Here is a 16521-nt window from a genome sequence, read left to right as displayed (position 1 = left end):
AGGCAAAGCAACCTTGGATTGCTTTGCCTTTACATATGAGATCTACACAGCAGCAAAGCATGTACAGATACACCAGGAGTCAGATTCACAGACAGACAAGACAGATACATACACAATACATATAACAGACAGACAGACGGACATCTCATTGCTTAGGAGTTTGATGGCAGGAAGTTTCATTCGTGAACTTCAGCAAAGGTCGTGTCAGGGTATTCATACCGTCGTGACATCATTAGAATCTATCTGACCGCATGAATACACAGGAGGCAAGCTGCGCAGCGTAGCTACCATAGCATATTCCCCCACGTCTTCCAGCCGTTTACCTTCCACCAGCAGCTTACAGGACGTCTTGTCGTCGATGGCGTCGCAGGTGTACGTGTCCTCGTCGTCCGAGCACACGTCGTTGATGGTGAGCTTCCGGTACACGTTCTCGCTCCTGACCTCGTACTTGCGGTCGGATTTGATCTCCGTCTTGTTCTTGTACCAGCTGACCCGGGCGCTGGCGCGGGACACCTGGCACTCCAGGTGGCCGCGGTGCTTGTGCATGGCGATCTTATCTCGCAGCCTCTTCACAAACTTCACGGGCAGCTCTGGAGCGATAACAACACCACCTCGTCAGCGCTAGGAGCCACCGTTCAGGGCCAAAGGGAGCACGGAGGACTACTGCCATAACCAGTCACACTCCTTCACTAACCATCCGTATTAACCATGATTGCATCGTTTCAAAATTATGAAAGAATATCGATTTTGAATACCTAACGCAATTCACGGGTGAGCCTTCTGGGGTTCTAAAGACTAAGACCTGAAGAGCCATGAGCACCAAACAAAGTCTATCGTATCTGAAACAAGCAACCTGCATCGTGATGCCAAAGATTTTCCATACACCAAAGAGGCAAAAATAATTGTGACCCAAGGCCGTCATATCCAAGCCGAGCATTATCACAAGCTAAACTGAGCTTTTACTGACACGTGAAGTTCAGCTTATAGGTTTCACAGATGTCCTAAGTGTTCACACACACTATTACATATAATGTACACACTTTTCTGAATCGGTTTCAAATACCATGCAAACCACTTCCGTCAACTGACAGGAATAGGGTATTATTGGGGACATGGACCCCGGCCAAGTCTCTATCACATCCATCATGCGAAGAGTTGACACCACATGTTGAAGGAGAAACCTGATCACTAGCCCTCTTCTGGGGGATGGCCCTCTGATTCTATTTACTGGGAAGAAGAAGGGTCTTCTCCATTGCGCCAGCCATAGCACAACCTAAACTTAAGCCCAACAAGCTCCAACCGACATCAGCTTATTCTAAAATCAACCTTTTAAAAGATATGAAAATCTAACTCCACCAGCACTCCACCAAAACTATATATTTTTTTAATCTAGGAGGAATATATGAGGAACAATTAAACGTAATACAATAAAACTCCTACAGAGAATTGTTGTATGTGCCATCAAGTTTCAATGAGATATCAAGGTCTGGTCAATCTTGTATTTAAAGGCAGGAAATAACTGGATTCTATGATTGGCCGGTGTTAAAACTTCAGAACCAATTGGATTTGCCACCTGTCTGAAAGCAGGTCAGATGTCCAGGTACAGTTTTGACCACTGAAACCAGTCAATAGGTTCTGCTTAAGAAATACCCATGGTGTTTTTTTGCCCTTTTTTTTTTTTTTTTTCGGGACAATCCATTTGCAACCTGCCTCTAAATGAATCGCCAACCTTATAAGTTGTTACTGTTGACATACATCAACCACACACAATGTACCAGTCTTACCTTTCACTTTAAGTTTTGCACTTGAGGAGGCTTTCTCAGCCGTAAATTTAACCTCACCAACGTCTTCTGGCGTCACCGATTTGAACAGGAGGACATACATTTTACCTGTAGTAATATTAAAATAAAAGCAGATTATTTCATAGGCCCTGTTTGTATTGCGACCCAAAGAAAAGATGTACAGTATCATTTTGTTCTACTCCGAGCAGAACACATGTAGCGGGGGGCTATATATTCTTTGTTGTGACTGTTCTGACACTTTTGAGTGCATAAGGCCCCGCTCCAAAACAGCATCTCGGTGAAGCCATAGCCCACCTTCCGTTAACACATGGTGTAAAAGGCGATCGAATTTATACCTTGGAGAAGATACCCACCCTCTTGTCGCATTTTGATGTTGTCCCCGACTTTGAGCTTGCTGCTTCCCTTGTGCCACTGACACTCCACCTCGTCGTGGGAGATCTCGCACACGAACGAGGCGCTCTCCTTCTCCGTCACCTCCACGTCCTCCAGTTTCTTAACGATCTTAATGTCTCGGGCTACAAGAACACACATGAGAGGTCAACGTCTTTGGGCACTTATAGTCTTTGAGCAAAGGAGTTAGGCCTCTAACAATGGGATCAAAGGACACAAGGATTACCGTGCACGGTGAGCTTGGCTGATGTGTTGTCGTCTGCCGAGCGACAGATGTAAGTGCCTTGGTCTTCTGTGCTACACTTCTGGATTATCAGACTGCGCTTGCGGCCCGAGCAATAGATTCCCAGGTTCTTCCCTGGTTTTAGTTCATTGTCATCCTGGGAAAGGGTTGTACGTTTTAGTGTCTATTATTGTACCATAGTTCTACTGTTATGTTGACAGTTGAACATTTACAGTAACTGTTGCAGGGGTTATCTGCAAAGCTGTACGTTGCTTACCTTAAACCACTTGACTTCTGCGTTGGTTCTTGAGAGTTCACATTCAAAGGTGACCTTATCTTTCTCAGGAGCACGGATATCCAAGATGGGTTTGGAAATCATGGCAGCGGGTTCTGTGAAGACAATGGTAATAAAAGGTAATTGGTCGGCAAGACCAAAAAACATATTCCAACAAAACAGTTCAACTGCCCAGCGCTGAATTATGAACAAACCTGTGACAATTAATTTGGCGGATGTGTGGACCCCTTCGGCTTGGAAGGCGATTGTTCCCGCATCCTCCAACTTGAGTTGGGAGAGCGTGAGGGCATGCTTCTTCCCCAGCACTGTGGTACGACAGCTGGGCCCTGTCTTGATCTTGAGGCCGTCTCTGGTCCAGGAGGCCTCGACGTCAGCCTGGTTGAGCTCCACCTCCAGTGTTACCGTCTCGGCCTCCTGAGCACTGGTTTCCTTCAGTCCCTTCACAATCGAAATCTTCCTCACTGAGAGAAGAGAAAACAAAGTGTTGGTTTAGTAATCAAAAAGATGCCTCCTTGGGTCTTGTGAAATATATTCAAAGGGCTCTAGTCTGTCAGAGTGAAACACGTGTGTGTAATGTGTTGGTGCTCAGTCATCGATGGCAGTGGGTCTCTACTCAGCGGGACATGCAATGAGCTATCCATCTTACTCTCAACAGTGAGCTTGGCCTGGGTCTTGTCATCGAGGGTTTCACAGGAGTAGAGACCGCGGTCGGCATACGCCACGCTCTTGAAGACCAGGCTCTGCTTGGCTCCGACCACCAGGAGCTCCATGTTGCCCGCGGGCTGCAGCACCACGCCGTTCTTCATCCACCTGACCTCCGCCGAAGGCCTGCTGAGCTCCACCTCCATCCGCACCTCCTTCTGTTCCTCCACGGTCATGTTCTCCAGCTTCTTCTTGATGGTCACAGGAACCTCTGGGAAAGCAACGTTTAAGGCAAAATAAGTTGTCAGATCCCGTCAGTCAACCTAAATGTCGCTCCTGCCTGGGTCGTGTGTGGCGGCTCGTACGTTGCACTTGCAGCGTGGCGTTGCAGCCCTTGCCCTCCGCGTCCAGACTGATCTCTCCAGCGTCGTTCTGGGCGACGGCGGTGATGGTGAGGGAGTGGCAGGTGCCCCCGTGCTCAATCTTGTACTTTGGCCCGGCAGCGATGGGTATGTTGTTGCGGAACCATTTGACGTTTACGTCGGCTGGGGTGACGGTGCATTTAAAGATGGCATCTTTTCCCTCCACCGCTACGACGTTGTTTAGCTTGGCGGTGAGCCTCACTAGTCTGGGTGCTGGAGACACAACAAAAGGTGTAATCAAATGAGTCACTTTCTACGTAAAAAACAAATGTTTTGGCTCAATGATACGTTGACAGCTAAATGAATCAATCCGTTACCCTTTGAGGTGACCGTAGCAGAGGTCTTGTCGTTTTTACATTCACAGCTGTACTCTCCCTCGTCTTCCTTGGTCATGGCGGTCACGCTCAGGACCCGCTTGGCGCCGTCCGTGCTGACGACACACTGGCCGCCAGGCTTCATTTCCTTACCGCCATGGCGCCAGAGAACGTCCCCGGCCGCTTGGTTCAGCTCACACATCAGGCTCAGCTTGCCGCCCAGCTCCACCGCGACAGCCTTCAAGGGCGTCACAAACTTCAACGGCGATTCTGAATGGGAAGGGGAATTCAGAGAATGTCAGTTCAAAGTTTTAAGTTCAAAGTCAATATTGTAAATTCCAAACTATGAATAATACAAATAGAAGAATCTAAATTGCGTGTGTCTCTGACCATCAGTGCAATAATTAGAAAAGGATGAAATTTGGTAAAATTCAATAAAATAGGTAATATTTACAATTAATAAATTGTATTCAGTAATACAGTTGGGGCCGCAGCTGGTGTGTGAATTCTCAGCACATCCACTGCTTCCACTACAATTCGAGTGTCTCACCTTTGACCTGTACCTTGAACTCAATTTTGTCATCGGCGGAGTGACAGGAGTAAGTCCCACTGTCTTTGGCCTCGGTGGATTTCACGACCAGCGTACGAGACAGGCCGTCTTTCTTCATCTCATACTTGCTGCCTTCAGTGACTTGCACCCCGTCCCTGAACCAAGTGACGGAGGCGCTCTCCGAGGTCAGCTCAGCCGTCAACGCCACCTTCTCGCTCGCTTCCACACAGGTGTCCTTGATCGACCTCTTCTGGAACTTTGCGGCGGCATCTAGAGTTTGAAGGGAAGGATATCCGTTAAGCTTCAAGGATCAGGGATTAAATCACACAACGGCTGTTTCAGAGTGTTTTGGTTACCTGCCACCTGTAGCTTATACACCAGCTTCTCAGTTCCAGCTTCACAGATGTACTCTCCAGCATCCTTCTTCTCCACCTTTTCAATGACCAGCAGGCGAGTTTTGCCTTTGGCCTCAAGGGAGATGTTCTTGCTTGAGGTCAGCAGCTTTCCATCCTTGCACCATTTTACCTCTGTTTTCACGTCAGACACCTCACAGCTGAGGGTGGCCTTCTGGGAGAACGTGGCCTTCACCTCTCTCTGGATTGACTCCTTGCTGGAGAAGGCTGACTGGGCCTCTGAAGATGGATGGGTTGAGAAGTCAACAGTCAAAAGCCACACACTACAGTGGAACTACAAGCAAGCACAATGCCACTGCAGTCAATAGCCAAAAAGTTCAGTGGAAAATTAGCAAGCACAATTTCACTGTCTCAATATATTCAGAAAAAGGTCAAACTAAAACCAAACAAAGGATGATTAGTTCTACCTGAGACATGGATCTTGAAGACCAGCTTCTCCCCTGCAGCTTCACAGACGTACTCTCCAGCCTCCCTCTTCTCCACACTGTCTATCACCAGCTGGCGACTCTTGGCCTTAGACTCCATGTGAAGGGTCTTGCTTGAGGTCAGCAGCTTCCCATCCTTGTACCATTTCACCTCCGCCTTCACGTCAGACACCTCACAGCTGAGGGTGGCCTTCTGGGACAGAGTGGCCTTCACCTCTCTCTGGGTGGACTCCTTGCTGGAAAAGACTGAGTGGGCCTCTGAGGATGGATGGGTTGAGAAGAACAGTCAACAGCCGCAAACTACAGTGGAACTACAGGCGAGCACAATGCGAATGTCTCAATACATTCAGAAACAAGTCCAGCTAAAAACCAAACAAGGGTTGATTAGTTATACCTGAGACATGGATCTTGAAGACCAGCTTCTCCCCTGCAGCTTCACAGATGTACTCTCCAGCATCCTTCTTCTCCACCTTTTCAATGACCAGCAGGCGAGTTTTGCCTTTGGCCTCAAATGAGATGTTCTTGCTTGAGGTCAGCAGCTTCCCATCCTTGTACCATTTCACCTCCGTCTTCACATCAGACACCTCACAGCTGAGGGTGGCCTTCTGGGAGAGAGTGGCCTTCACCTCCCGCTGGATCGACTCCTTGTTGCAGAAGGCCTGCCTGGTTTGGTCCTCTGGAAACGTTTAAATAGAGTGGTGTGGGCACATTATGACTGTTTATATTGCTAACTTCAACTGATGGATCCATCACGTATACAAATACACAAATACATGGTAGTATTCTAAAAAGACAGAAAGAAAGTGGCACTTCTGGAAGATATTAAACCTAGAAAGCACCAGACATGTAGATATTAGAAACCGAGAATCCTATCAGAGAGGCAGAATATTGCAAAGAAAATCTGCCTCTACCATTAACATCTCCAATCGAAGGTGCTTGTCATTATTCTATTCTCACAAGCTAAATCCCTTGGCAATGCCGATCCTTAAACCAAAAAAAAAAAAAAGTATTATTAAAGCAACATAAGATCAATATATGATGATCCCTTACCTGCCACCTGTAACTTATACACCAGCTTCTCAGTTCCAGCTTCACAGATGTACTCTCCAGCATCCTTCTTCTCCACACTGTCTATCACCAGCTGGCGACTCTTGGCCTTAGACTCCATGTGAAGGGTCTTGCTGGAGTTCAGCAGCTTTCCATCCTTGAACCATTTCACCTCCGCCTTCACGTCAGACACCTCACAGCTGAGGGTGGCCTTCTGGGACAGAGTGGCCTTCACCTCCCGCTGGATCGACTCCTTGCTGGAGAAGACTGAGTGGGCCTCTGAGGACGGATGGGTTGAGAAGAACAGTCAACAGCCGCAAACTACAGTGGAACTAAAGGCGAGCACAATGCGAATGTCTCAACACTTTCAGAAACAGGTCAAACTAAAAACCAAACAAGGGTTGATAGGTCTTACCTGAGACATGGATCTTGAAGACCAGCTTCTCCCCTGCAGCTTCACAGATGTACTCTCCAGCATCCTTCTTCTCCACCTTTTCAATGACCAGCAGGCGAGTTTTGCCTTTGGCCTCAAAAGAGATGTTCTTGCTGGAGGTCAGCAGCTTCCCATCCTTGTACCATTTCACCTCCGTCTTCACCTCAGACACCTCACAGCTGAGGGTGGCCTTCTGGGAGAGAGTGGCCTTCACCTCCCGCTGGATCGACTCCTTGCTGGAGAAGGCCTGCTTGGTTTGGTCCTCTGGAAACGTTTAAATAGAGAGGTGTTGTAACATTATGATGACAGCTTTGATTCAAAACTGGATGAGGGACATTAGAGCGAATTAAGTAGAAAGTACAAATATGGATATATGAATATATGTTCTACAAATCAAGTGCAACTTGGCACTATGCAGACAAGTTACAACTAGAAAGAAGGTCTGAAACAGACTAAATTACCATGAGAGTAAGAGAAAGTGGCAGAGCAAAGCAGATTTTTTAATAGAAATAAACATCTTCAATATACGTTTTTTCTATTAATCTATTCTAAATACCATGTTGTCGGCGGTAAAAAAAAAAAAATACATGATCAATTAACTACAGCAGTAACAGGAGATTAAGGTATGATGACCCCTTACCTGACACCTGTAACTTGTACACCAACTTCTCAGTTCCAGCTTCACAGATGTACTCTCCAGCATCCTTCTTCTCCACCTTTTCAATGACCAGCAGGCGAGTTTTGCCTTTGGCCTCAAAGGAGATGTTCTTGCTGGAGGTCAGCAGCTTCCCATCCTTGTACCATTTCACCTCCGTCTTCACGTCAGACACCTCACAGCTGAGGGTGGCCTTCTGGGAAAGAGTGGCCTTCACCTCCCGCTGGATCGACTCCTTGCTGGAGAAGGTTGACTTGGTCTGGATCTCTGGACACGTTTGAATAGAGAGGTGTGGTAACATTATGATGACAGCTTTGATTCAAAACTGGATGAGGGACATTAGAGCGAATTAAGTAGAAAGTACAAATATGGATATATGAAGATATGTTCTACAAATCAAGTGCAACTTGGCACTATGCAGACATGTTACAACTAGAAAGAAGGTCTGAAACAGACTAAATTACCATGAGAGTAAGAGAAAGTGGCAGAGCAAAGCAGATTTTTTAATAGAAATAAACATCTTCAATATACGTTTTTTCTATTAACCTATTCTAAATACCATGTTGTCGCCGGTAAAAAAAAAAAAATACATGATCAATTAACTACAGCAGTAACAGGAGATTAAGGTATGATGACCCCTTACCTGACACCTGTAACTTGTACACCAACTTCTCAGTTCCAGCTTCACAGATGTACTCTCCAGCATCCTTCTTCTCCACCTTTTCAATGACCACTAGGCGAGTTTTGCCTTTGGCCTCAAACGAGATGTTCTTGCTGGAGGTCAGCAGCTTCCCATCCTTGTACCATTTCACCTCCGTCTTCACGTCAGACACCTCACAGCTGAGGGTGGCCTTCTGAGAAAGAGTCGCCTTCACCTCGCTCTGGATGGACTCCTTGTTCGAGAAGACTGTAGTGACTGTAGTTGATGAACTGACTGTAGTGGATTCAGTTGCTGCAGAGACTGTAGCGGCTGCTTGGGTTTCTGTTAATAAAATAATCATAACAAAAGTTCTTGCTTTAACATGAAGTTAAGCACCGGTTCTCAAATTCGCAAATTAAGCACTGCTTCAACAGTTTGACATTTTAAGGCATTGCGAAGCATCAACATCGAGTGTCAAGGGTCACCTTTGATCTTGACATGGAATGTGACTTTGTCTCCGGCCACCTCACAGGAATAATGTCCTCCATCTGTTTTCTTGGCGCTCTTGATGATCAGCCTGCGCTGCGTTCCGTTAGAGGTCATGCTGGTCCTTTGGTCTTCATGGATCTCAACCTGATCCTTCTTCCACGCCACCGTGGCACTGGCAGAAGACACCTCGCAGCTTAGGTCCAGGCCCCCTGTGAGGGTGGACATCATGCCCATGGTGCCTCTTGGCTTGTTGATGAACTTCACAGGTTCGTCTGGAAGCAAAGAGATACGACTTTATTGTTATGATCTTTTATTGAGGTAAGGATTTGCATTTGGGGACGCATTCATTTTCTTTGCATCAAAGCCTTTATCAGTAGTTCAAGCAGATGTTGGGGCAGGGCTGATCCAACATCAAACTAGAGACAGTTGCATTTCAGGTTTCTCACAAGTACTTTCACTCTCTTTCCAAATTGTTTTGTCAGGTTAAAGCCACACAGATGTTTGTTTACGCCTTGGAAGAAGCTGTCTTTACAACGAGACAAAATCCATACCGCTGTTGATTACACGGTGACAGAACGTGCTTTCCTTTGAGTGATTGTTCAGAAACACCTGCTAGCACCTGTTAGCACTTGCTAGCAGCTTTCCAGCACCACTGCAGCTCATGTTGCACTGCGTCACATGGCGCTGGTATGTGCCATCGGTCATTTGTAGGCTTTAGATTGGCAGGCCCAAGCAAGAATATAATCTAGCAGGTTTTAAAGAGTTGTGCTCCACATTTCAATTAATTCACACTGGTGGAAACTCATAGAGACATAGAGTATACATATTTGGTCTAACTCTAACCCTTATCCACTGATTGTACCGGTACCTTTAAGGGCAAGTTGCAGGGACATTCTGTCGCCATCCAAAACACACTCGTAGACACCCACGTCCTCCTCCGAGACATTGTGGACCAGCAGGGTCCTCTTGCGCTCCAAAATCACATACTCATACTTTTTCCCTACTTTCACCTCCCTTCCATTTCTCATCCAGACCACCTGGAGAGACGGGAGACATAAACCAAGGACGTTCAGGTTATAGGGAAAACACGGTTAAACACGGTACGGTGAAACAGAATGCGGTTGGGGGTGTTTCCCCAATCTCACACCTTTGTCTCGTGATCAGACACCTCGGCGGTGAGCTGAGCGGTGGCCTGAGCGCTGCAGGTCACGACCTCCATGGGATCTGACTTACTGGTGAACCTGACAGAGGGGGCTGAAAATAGAAGTGTTATGTAATAGGCGATTCAGGAGTTTACTGAACCAGCCAACACTACATTAGCGGTTCCCTTCTAAGTCTATCACAGCTGTTCTTCTAATTGAAAATGGTGCTGAGGATGGGTGAGTGGTAATGAGAAATGTGTTAAAGTTACCGCGAGGCTCACTTACCCTTAACACTTAGTACGCAGCGGGTCTCCGAGCCGCCTCCCACGAATTTGACCTCGACTCCGTTCATCTCCATGGTGACCTCGTGGATGGTCAGCGTGTGAACGTTCTTGGACCTCGTGATGAGGTATTCACCCCCGCTGCACAGCATGCGACCGTTCAGGGACCAGAACCCGGAGCAGACGGCGGACAACTCCACGGAGAGCGAGTGCTCGTCCCCGAAGTAGGCAGTGCTGTCCACTAGACCTTTCTTCATCTCCGCAGAAGGCTCTTCACGTGCCAGGAAAGAGAAAACACCTCAATAAATGCTGTTTACGTGTGACCGTAGCGCTTCTGTTAATCACTGGTACTTTAATAAGTCCTTACCGAGATAGAAGCTTCCAGACACCTCCAAGTAGGGGCTCTGGCCGAAGTCATTGACGGCAGAGATACGGAACTGGTAGCTGGTCTCCTCTGTGAAGTTGCAGAGGGTCGTCTGGGTGGAGACGATTATCTCCGTGGCGTTGCAGCGTTGCCACTGCTGGTTGCCGACCTTCCTCCTCTCGATGATGTAGCTCTTGATGGGCACGGGGCGATCGCTGTCCGGGGGCGACCACTGGAGGGTGATGGAGGAGTCTGTCTTGTTCTGCACCACTGCGTTGACTGGGGGGTCTGGCGGATGTTTTCTTGCAGCTACAGTGAAAGGAATATGCATTTCAGCTTCTGTTTCAATTTCATAGGTCAATGTTTAGCCCCCTACGAATTAGCAAAAAGATAACAAACCAATTAGCCTTATCAGAAATTAGTACAAAATTAGACATAAGACATTGGTGTTCTTTGTCCAACAAGCTGTTGTCACCAGACCATCAGTATTGAATGGTGGTACCAGGGGCAAAATTGAAAAAGCAACTCCCAAGAAGAAGAAGTCTGTGCGGATTAGAAGTGCGTCTTTTTGTGTGCTGACCAGTGACGGAGAACCGAGTGGACGTCTTGCAGTCGCCCGCAACGAAGGCCACCTCTCCGGAGTCCCCGGCCTGGCAGTCTTTGATGGTGAGGGTGTATTGTCTGAGCACACAGGCCATGGAGATGCGGGAGTCCTGCTTCAGCCTCTCAGCGTTGCGGGTCCAGTAGGACTCGGGGCAGGGTTGCTCCAGCTCCACGCAGAAGATGACCGTGTCGCTGACGGGGACCACTGTCCTCCGGGGCAGCTTTTTTGTGATATTACCTGGAGAACAGATGTTAAGGGCTCATTTAAAACGACAATGTGTTTAGACCAGATTATGTGAATAGATGGATAGATATAAAAAAAATCCTATCTGGCCTTTTCAGATATTTATGACATATACATATTTTCTATATTAAATAACATTGATATTATAAATGACACCTGTACATATATATATTCATTAAAATCATATATATGACTAAAAAACGACATGCCAATATACATGCATTTCCAGACACTTAGATAGGATATGAAGGATATAAACAGGCATGTGAGCACTTTGACTGTTACAGGGTAAGTTCCCAGTTGTATATTTAGCAAGAAGAGCCGACTTTGACGGCTCTCTGAATTGGCCAATACGCTTCTGATGATTTTGCCCATCATCCATAAAACTGAACGCCCGACCGCACAAACAGAACCCGGTACGAGAACACAACAACAGCAGCAGGGTGGGTGGTTCTGTACCCAGCACGGTGAGCTCGGCCACGGTGCGGCTGCCCTCGGCCATCTCGCAGATGTACACAGCGTCGTCGTTGGTGGTGACGTTGTGGATGGTGAGGCGGCGCAGCGTGCCGTCCTGCTGCATGCGGTACTTGGAGCTCTCCTCGATGCGGGTCTCCTCCATGAACCAGTTGGCCGTGGTGGCCGACGCCGGCACCTCGCACAGCAGCGTGGCCGACGCCTTCTCCTGCACCTCCACGTCCTGGAGCTTCCTCCTGAACGGCACTTTGGGCTCTGGGGAGGCGATACACAGAGTCAACCAGGATGAAAGTTAATGTTAAGGCCCTAGTAACTGCGGTCATTGTCGTTGTCCTGATTTGTGTCAATATCGTTCTCCCTTTCGGCTAGGGGGAAAGCAGGATTTACATTCCTATTTAGCATATAGCATTTATACGCTTTTCTCCAAAGCGACCTACAATATGTGTATCTGTCTAGCCTGGCTATTGCCAGACCAAGCTCAATCGTAGATTGCACGTTGCTCTGGGGATGCTACTGTCATTTTCTTCAGCACAAGAGGCGTGATCAATTGGCCTAGTTCAAATGACTGTACACAATTGGCGGCTTGCTGTCGCCTCCCTGTGGTTTTGTGTTATATCAGCCAATAGCGTTCCAGGGGGAAAAGACAGCATGGTGATTGTCTCCCGTTAAAACGAAGAGATATATCGAAACTAGAAATAAATGTATTGCTCTTCTCCAGACCCCTCTGCAGGGCGAACTCAAATCCCCGGCAGAATGGGCGGGGCTACAGAGTCTTACATTTGTCAGATTAAAGAGAAACAACAATATATTGCTGTCGGTGCAGTAAGGATGTTCATAGAATCAAGTGCCAAATTCTAACAATTGTTAGGTTAACCCATTCCCCATGTACAACAAAGATAGCTAGGATAAGATGCTACACAATGTGTAGTGGTGTCCCTCAAGGATCGGTTAATGTTACGGCCTTCATAACTGCTGTCATACTCGTTGTCCTGATTTGTGTCAATATTGCTCTTGAAATTGTAATTGATGGGAAGAAAATGCCTGCAATAAATGTCCTGCACTGGCACATGAAAGAATGAATGCAAATAAAAAAAATTGTGCTGCGGCAAACTGCGGCACAGTTTGTGGATTTTAAGTAGTTTTTAAATGCATACAATTTCAGGTTATTTTTGGTCCTTATTCTCAGCTTCCAAAGCCAATAGTTCAGCCGGTGTTATTTTGTTTTAAATATCTCACTCTGAAATAGATGCCCTGTTTATAACACTCCGTCTATTCTACCTTAGACCCTGTCTATTCTAACACCACATGGTGCCTAGCCAAGCAGCCCAAAGTTGAGTTGATTCAGGTAACTAAAAACTAACCTGTAAGGTCACTAGAATGTCATGAATAATTCTACATGTTTTCTTAGTTAACTTTCCTCTTGGGAAAAATAAACACATGAATACAACAGATAGGCTACATATACAAAAGATCAGATGGTACGACGTGAGCATACACTTCATTGAATGAAAGCATTTGAACAACAGTGTGACTCCAAATTCGGATCTTAGCTTGAAATCTACTGACGATGAACCCAAATACATCAGGTCATTGCCTGCTCCCTTAAATTCATTAGCATTCTAAAGTAGAGCCTGATCGATACTCGTATTTAGTGGACAATGCCGATATAAACATTAAGGATAGGAATGTCCAATATTCATAATATATCGGCCGTTATTCTATATATATATTGTGTTAGGGGGTAGACAAGCTCCTCCAGGTTGCTGTTCCACTCCAGCAATGCTTCAGGCCATAGCAACATCACATTCAAACCATGAGCTAAAGGAACCAAATAACTGTATGGAGAGGGGCTACGAACCTTCCCACGGAACATGACGTCAAATGGCTTAACTCTAAGAAGCTTTTAGCGGTTTTATCGGCCGATAAAATCGGACAAACAATACATCGGTCGGGTTATAAGAGGAAAACTGATAATGAGAAAAGGGGGGACATAGATTCTCAGTTGCATGTGTTTGAGCATCTGTTTTAGTTCTGCATGTTATAAGGAGTATGTGGCAGAGTGGATATAGGCTATTAGCAAGTGATATTTTAGTATTATACCCCGGAGGTTTAATGAGAAAAGAAGTGAAAACCCTTGAGAAACTCGTCAAACCATTCAATATTTCATAACAACAACACATTGAAGTGCAAAGGCTTCACTGCGAATGAATGAATCAAAAGTGTCTACATCAATTTATAGTCAATGTGTCTGTGGATATTCATTGCGTCCAATGGAAAGCTACTCAGAGAAATCTCCCATGACGGTGGTGCTTGGAGGCTAAAGCGAGTGACTAGCCATCATTCCAACCGGGAAGTACTCATCACCAGCAGAAAATAGCCCCGAAACACAACACCCTGCGACACGGCCAGGGTTCGGGCCATGCAGTGTGACGGTAAACACATGTCAAGGGGGCACTCCGAACCAATTACACTCACAATGAACTTCGGTTTGCTCTTCGAAAGAACACGGCCTGCTTTAAGCTATCGAGTTTTATAGACCCAAATACTCAAAGCTTCAACCATTGAAAGGGACATTACAGCCACGTCCTTCAGGGTAATTTCCTCTAGCACTTCCAGTTGCTATGCAATACTACATGATCAGTCAAAAGTAGGAAGGGAAGAGAGCCTGCGTGTGTTAAAGAGGGAGGCCATGTTCTTATGTAAGGGACACTTCAGCTTTTGTCAATGCGGATTTGTTACAGGACTGACATTTGTCCGGGAACTCAAGACTGCCTTGATCCCATACGCGACCTTTGAATTTGCTGATGTGCTGCTAAATTCAATGTTGTACATGTTGACTCATTCAGTCGGTCACACTGATGAAAGAAATGAAGAGTCTATGGCCTATTTGAATGTACGCACATTTATGTGTTGTTGACTTCAAAGTAGTATGCAGCTACCTCAATTTCAAACAACCTATAAACCACGCAGCAGCCAAAATCTATCTTCACCTCACTGCAGTCTCAATCAAAAGCAATTTTATCAGTGATGAACATTTGTCAGCAAGTCTAGAAAACAATGGGCCTATTTCCTCCAAACTTGCCCAATTTATGTGGAATAATTAGAAGCCACCATTTTAAATTTCCATTTAAATAAGATGGTATCTAGACTTGTTTTATGTCCACACAGTGTACATAACACAACAACATTGAGACAATAATGTTGAACAAATGTATATGAACATCGGAAATATGATACATAAAATACAATATACCACACTCATCCTCAGTTCATAACGACCACTGCCTGGCATGGCAGGAACCACTCCGATCATAAACTCACCCTTGACGATCACCAGCACGGCACTGTAGGTCTGCCCGGCCATGTTGGTGGCGTTGCAGGTGTACAGGCCGTTGTCGCTCTGCTTGCAGTACAGGATCTTCAAGATGAAGTTCTCCGCTTGGTCCTCGTAGATGACCTGCCGGCGGCCCTCGCTGATGTTGGAACCGTCCTTCCTCCAGATGATGTGGGGCTTGGGGTGGCCCGTGACGAAGCAGCTCAGCTTGGCGTGCTTGCCCTCCGTGACCGTGCAGGTGCGGGTAAACACGCCCTTGGGCAGCTTGGCCAGCGCCGAGGCCCTCATGCGCTGCTCCATACTCAGAGCGCTCAGCCCATCCTTGATGCTGATGCTGCTGTTGGCGGTGGTGGTGGAGGAGGAAGAGGAGGAGGAGACGGAGGATGAGGAGACGCCGTCCTCGGTGCGGTAGACGGAGATGTCGTTCTTCATGTCCTCCTTGCGCTTCTGCAGGTGCGAGAGCAGGGAGGTGTTCTTATCCGCTGCCGCCCCTTGCTGGCGGGAGTCCTGGGCGTCCACGGCGAGCACGGCAGAGGCGTGTGCCCGGCCCGAGCTGTTCTGCACCCTGCAGGTGTAGGTGCCGGCGTCCAGGTTCCGCACGCTCTGGATCTTCAGGGAGCTGCTGTCGCTGTCCGAGACGATCTTGATGCGGTTGGTCACGCCCATGTAGCGGCCGTCCTTCTCCCAGTCGAAGGCGGGCTCCGGGTGGGCCGCCACCCGGCAGTAGAACACCAGGTTACCCCCCAGAACCACGCGGGAGTTGGTGGGTTTCACCATGAAGACGGGCGCCCTCAGGGCCATCTCCGAGGGCAGCGCCACCTGGAGGGTGACAGCGGCGTAGGCCTCCCCCACAGTGTTCTTGGCTCGGCACAGGTACTGGCCGCTGTCCTCCAGGGCCAGGTCGTAGATGGTGATGCGGTAGACGTCGCCGTCGTCCACCGTCTTGAAGCGCCCCCCCGAGGTCAGCCGGAGTTTGCCCTTCTCCCAGGTGATGAGCGGGATGGGGTTCCCCACGATGGTGCAGCTGAGAGTGGCATCCTTACCCATGCACACCGAGACCGCCTTGGGCCTCGTGAGAAACCTGGGGGCCCCCCCAAACAGGTCCTGATCCATTGTTTCTCCCTATGTGCCAGGGGGGGGAAAGCTGTCAATAGATTGGATTCAGCAAAATAGTCTAAAGGTTGAACATTCGATTATTAATAAACTAACAATTGTGCATGAGATGTTCTTATCAAGGAGTCTACAAACTTGAATGTAATACTTGTCGTAATAATATTGTTATTTATTAATGTTCACCTTAGAGTTTTTCTGAATATTTTGACATGACGGTATTTAATAA

At 47.2% G+C, this 16521-nt stretch overlaps 1 protein-coding gene across 1 annotated transcript in view; it reads right to left on the bottom strand.

The window, feature by feature from the left end:
• The window catches only part of obscnb (obscurin, cytoskeletal calmodulin and titin-interacting RhoGEF b), a 67292-nt gene that overhangs the window by 48860 nt on the left and 1911 nt on the right, over positions 1 to 16521 (bottom strand). Inside the window, exons 2-26 of the mRNA XM_056595930.1 lie at positions 15170 to 16304; positions 11834 to 12103; positions 11108 to 11368; positions 10531 to 10836; positions 10168 to 10434; positions 9888 to 9994; positions 9609 to 9777; positions 8737 to 9012; positions 8255 to 8593; positions 7597 to 7878; positions 6939 to 7220; positions 6527 to 6802; positions 5871 to 6152; positions 5459 to 5734; positions 4995 to 5270; positions 4639 to 4908; positions 4092 to 4358; positions 3718 to 3987; positions 3357 to 3623; positions 2905 to 3171; positions 2693 to 2805; positions 2419 to 2572; positions 2156 to 2317; positions 1785 to 1889; positions 324 to 590 (exon numbers count right to left, since the gene is read on the bottom strand). Of these exons, the coding sequence (XP_056451905.1) occupies positions 324 to 590; positions 1785 to 1889; positions 2156 to 2317; positions 2419 to 2572; positions 2693 to 2805; positions 2905 to 3171; positions 3357 to 3623; positions 3718 to 3987; positions 4092 to 4358; positions 4639 to 4908; positions 4995 to 5270; positions 5459 to 5734; positions 5871 to 6152; positions 6527 to 6802; positions 6939 to 7220; positions 7597 to 7878; positions 8255 to 8593; positions 8737 to 9012; positions 9609 to 9777; positions 9888 to 9994; positions 10168 to 10434; positions 10531 to 10836; positions 11108 to 11368; positions 11834 to 12103; positions 15170 to 16304 (6946 nt within the window). The remainder of the gene's footprint in view (positions 1 to 323; positions 591 to 1784; positions 1890 to 2155; positions 2318 to 2418; positions 2573 to 2692; positions 2806 to 2904; positions 3172 to 3356; positions 3624 to 3717; positions 3988 to 4091; positions 4359 to 4638; positions 4909 to 4994; positions 5271 to 5458; positions 5735 to 5870; positions 6153 to 6526; positions 6803 to 6938; positions 7221 to 7596; positions 7879 to 8254; positions 8594 to 8736; positions 9013 to 9608; positions 9778 to 9887; positions 9995 to 10167; positions 10435 to 10530; positions 10837 to 11107; positions 11369 to 11833; positions 12104 to 15169; positions 16305 to 16521) is intronic.

Source organism: Gadus chalcogrammus, chromosome 8 (assembly GCF_026213295.1).
Source record: "Gadus chalcogrammus isolate NIFS_2021 chromosome 8, NIFS_Gcha_1.0, whole genome shotgun sequence".
Taxonomy (NCBI): domain Eukaryota; kingdom Metazoa; phylum Chordata; class Actinopteri; order Gadiformes; family Gadidae; genus Gadus; species Gadus chalcogrammus.
This window is presented reverse-complemented; position numbering and strand designations above follow the sequence as displayed.